Genomic DNA, 4,008 nt, shown 5'->3' with positions numbered 1-4,008 from the left:
AATTATTTATTAGCCTCGACAGTTGAATTAACAACCAATTAGCTAACATTTAATAAAAAAAGAGAAAAATTTTCAATAAAATAGTTCAATTTTTAGCCAAGTAGATAAATTCTCAACCTACAAATATGGATTTCTAATTAAATGATTGAATTTTTAATTAAAAACAACATTAATTTCAAACTTAAAAAAGTGCATATTCAAGTGATTATTTAAATTTTCAAGACGAAAATTTGATTTCTCTACAAAAAATCCAATAGTTGATATTTCACACATAAATCATGAAATTTCTACCAAAAGAGATAAATTTCAAAACAAAAAACGAATTTTTCTACCAAAAAAATTAATTTTCAATCAAACAGTTTCATTTTTAAGCAAAAAAGATTGAATTTCTAATAAAAGATATGAGTTTTAAAATCCATGATCATTTTTCAACAAAAAAGTTGAATTATTGTCAAAAAAAAATTTTTTTGATCAAAGTAATAAAATTCTTTTAAAAAAATAATTAAATTTTTAACAAAATAGTCGAATGTTTAACCAAATATTTAAATTTTAATCCTAAAAAGATGAATTTTCAAAAACAAAACATACTTAAATTTTCAATAAAAATGTGATTTTTGATATTTCACACAAAAAGATGGAATTTCTACCGATAGACATGAAATTTAAAACGAAACAAAAAATCTAATTTTCAACTAAGAAGATTAATGAGCTATCGAAAAGACGAATTTACAATAAAAGACATTTATTTTCAACGAAATGGATGAATTAAAAAAAAAATTCAACTAAACAGTTTCATTTTTAACAAAAAAAATTAAATTTCAACTAAAACAGATGAATTTTAAAACCAAAATGATGAATTTTTAATCAAATGGTTCGATTTTTAATTTAAAAAAATTAAATTTCAATCAAAAACAGTTGCATATTCAACCAAATAGTTACTTTTTCTAGTCGAAAATTTTAATTCTTAACAAAAAATCTAATAGTTGAAATTTCACGCAAAAATGGATTTCAAAACAAACAAAAAAAACTAATTTTCAACCAAGAAGATTAATTAGCAATCGAAAATACATATTTACAATAAAAGACATGAATTTTCAACTAAGTGAATGAATTTTCTAACAAAAGAACTAGTTTTCAATCAAACAGTTTCATTTTTAACCAAAAAATATAAAATTTTCACTAAAATTGATAAAGTTTTAAACCAAAAAGGTGAATTTTTAATTAAAAAAAATTTAATTTCAACCAAAAACAGCATTTTTAAGCAAATAGTTAAATTTTCAAAACGAAAATTTGAATTCTTAACAAAAAATGTAGTATTTGACATTTCACGCAAAAAAGATGGAATTTCTACCAAAAGAGATGAATTTTAAAGCAAACAAAACAAAAAACAATTTTTCAATCAAGAAGATGAATTAGCTACTGAAAAGACGATTTCAAAATAAAATACATGAATTTTAAAATAAATTGATGAATTTTCAACAAAAAAAATAATAATAATTATCAAAAAAACAGTTGAATTTTTAACCAAAAAAAGAATAAATTTCTACTAAAACAGATGCATTTAAAAATCCTGAAAAAATTTTTGTTTAAAAGTAGTGGAATTACAAGTAAGAGATATTTTTGTTGAATTTTCAATACAAAAATATGAATTTTTAACAAAAAATTAATTATCAACCATAATAGTTGAATGTTCAGCTAAAAAGAATAAATAATAATAAATAAAAGACTTTTTTTACTATAAAAGATTAATTTAAAATAAAAACTAAGCAATTTTCTACAAAACAATTGAATTTTTGACCATAAAACATGATTTTTTAACAATATAGTTAAATTTTGTACAAATAAATTCAAATCAATAAAAAAAATTTAATAAAATAAACCGAAAATAGACATATTATAAAGTTGAAAGATTGTTTGAGTACTTAAAAATGTACTTTTACCTATAATTTGTCCAAAAAAGATTAAAGTGATTTAATTTTCTAAATTACAGTTTTCCGTTTTTATAACTTTTGCTCACCGATTTCATCGAGTTTTTAATTCATCTATTCGCGGCAATTAAATTAACATAAACTGATAAAATTTAAGAATTTGATGCTTAATAAATGACAAATACTTTGTAGATGTGAAAGATGTTTACAGCCTTAAATTTGTAACTTTCATCTATCGAAAACGAAGAAAATTCATTTGCAGACCTAAAAATGTCTACACATTTTTTTTTAAATAAATGAAAATTTATGGCAGAATCTTGTCCTGCAAAAGGTTTAAAATTGTGTCGTAGCCTTTGTAAAATTAAGAAATTAAACCTTTTGTTGGGTGCCCTAAACCTAGTCCTCATAGGCCTAGATAATTCTTCATTCAATTCAAATCTATATTTGAAAGATGTTATAAAGATTCAAAGATTTTAGCGACCGAATTAAAAAATTTTCAATTAATGCTAATTTCAATCTTATAATTTGGCAAATTATTTTTAAAGAACAAGAAAAAATCTACCTCAGCCCGGATTTGGATGGTGGCGTTCTGGGTTCAAATCCGGGCTGAGGCGGATTTTTTCTTGTTAAAAAAAATATATTTATCCGAAATTTAACATTAATTTTTTTATTAATTAATCATTTAATTCAGTTATGGTTTCTTAGATCGCACCTACATTTATTTGGATAACTGTGATAATTCTGGATTTAATTATAATTTTTATAATTCGTAATTTTACTCTAAAATGTTGACTAGATTAAAGTAGTTTTTGCAGGTTTCTACTGTATCGTTTGCCTACCATATATGTCATTATGTAAATTATAATTAATTTATAAAAGTTAATAATAATTAAAAAAATTGGTATTTCAGGTCGCATGAAGCTGACCTTGTATATAATATCAGACTGCTACATGGGTCTGGATCAACAGTACGAATTTAATCTGAACGTAATTCCTGAAAGATAATTTAATTTTCTATGCGTTTGTACGGCATCTATGTTATAAATTTTGGCGCCCTATTTATATTCAAACCTTGTACAGTTTACATTGATGCGAGATTGATTCAATTTAATATTTATTCATAGTACTCTTGTAAAATTTAATAAATAAGTATCAGGATTTATAAACCATGTTATTTTCATTTACTTTAACACCATTTTTGAGACGAGGGTCCAATTTTTTAAACAAAATTGCTGAATTTTCAAGCCAAAAAGGTAAGTTTTCTACAAAAAAAGTTTCATTTTTACAACAAAAAAATGTATATATATATATATATAAATTTTCAACAAAGAAGTTAATTTTTAGCCAAACAGTTAAATTTTCAACTAAAAAGATGATTGGAAATATAAAGGGGGAGGGTCGGTAAGGCCGGTTTTTGGCCTAATTTATTTTTGGACCAAAAAATCTGAAAAAATCATGGTAGTATCTTACAAGTATCCCGAGTCGATTGCACGCTAAACGGACTACCCTCCACCCCCCAGCCACTCCACCCCCCCTACAAATATAGGAAACACCACTACCCACCAACTGTATTTTCGAGAGATTTGACACTCTTAAACATGTATTCTGAGGTTAACTCGGGTTTTCTATGGTTTTCGGGGTCGCCGAATACAAATCTGGCGTCCTTTGACTTTTATCGCGTCAGGTTCAAGGTCATTGGAAGGTCAAATCGAGAGAAAACGGTAAAAAAATCCAAAAAAATACGTTATAGGTTTTTGGAGTCGCTAATTACGAATCTGACATCCGTTGAACTCTATCGCTTCAGGTTCAAGGTCATTTGAAGGTCAAATCGAGAAAAACGGTAAAAAAATTTTAAAAAAATATGTTATAGGTTTTTGGGGTCGCTGATTACGCGATAAAGGTCAGCGGACACCAGGTTCGTAATCAGCGACCCCAAAAACCTATAACATATTTTTTTACCGTTTTTTCTCGATTTGAACTTCAAATGACCTTGAACCTGAAGCGATAGAGTTCAGCGGATGCCAGATTCGTAATTAGCGACTCCAAAAACCTATAACGTATTTTTTTGGATTTTTTTACC

General features: G+C 25.6%; 1 protein-coding gene across 1 annotated transcript in view; it reads left to right on the top strand.

Annotated features, from left to right (window-relative positions):
- The window catches only part of LOC117171593 (activating signal cointegrator 1 complex subunit 3-like), a 4,746-nt gene extending 1,652 nt beyond the window's left edge, over positions 1–3,094 (top strand). The window contains exon 2 of the mRNA XM_033359039.1: positions 2,839–3,094. Coding sequence (XP_033214930.1) covers positions 2,839–2,933 — 95 coding nt within the window. The 3' untranslated portion in view covers positions 2,934–3,094. The remainder of the gene's footprint in view (positions 1–2,838) is intronic.
- The last annotated feature ends 914 nt before the right edge of the window (positions 3,095–4,008 follow it).

Source organism: Belonocnema kinseyi, chromosome 4, assembly GCF_010883055.1.
Source record: "Belonocnema kinseyi isolate 2016_QV_RU_SX_M_011 chromosome 4, B_treatae_v1, whole genome shotgun sequence".
Taxonomy (NCBI): Eukaryota; Metazoa; Arthropoda; class Insecta; order Hymenoptera; family Cynipidae; genus Belonocnema; species Belonocnema kinseyi.
This window is presented reverse-complemented; position numbering and strand designations above follow the sequence as displayed.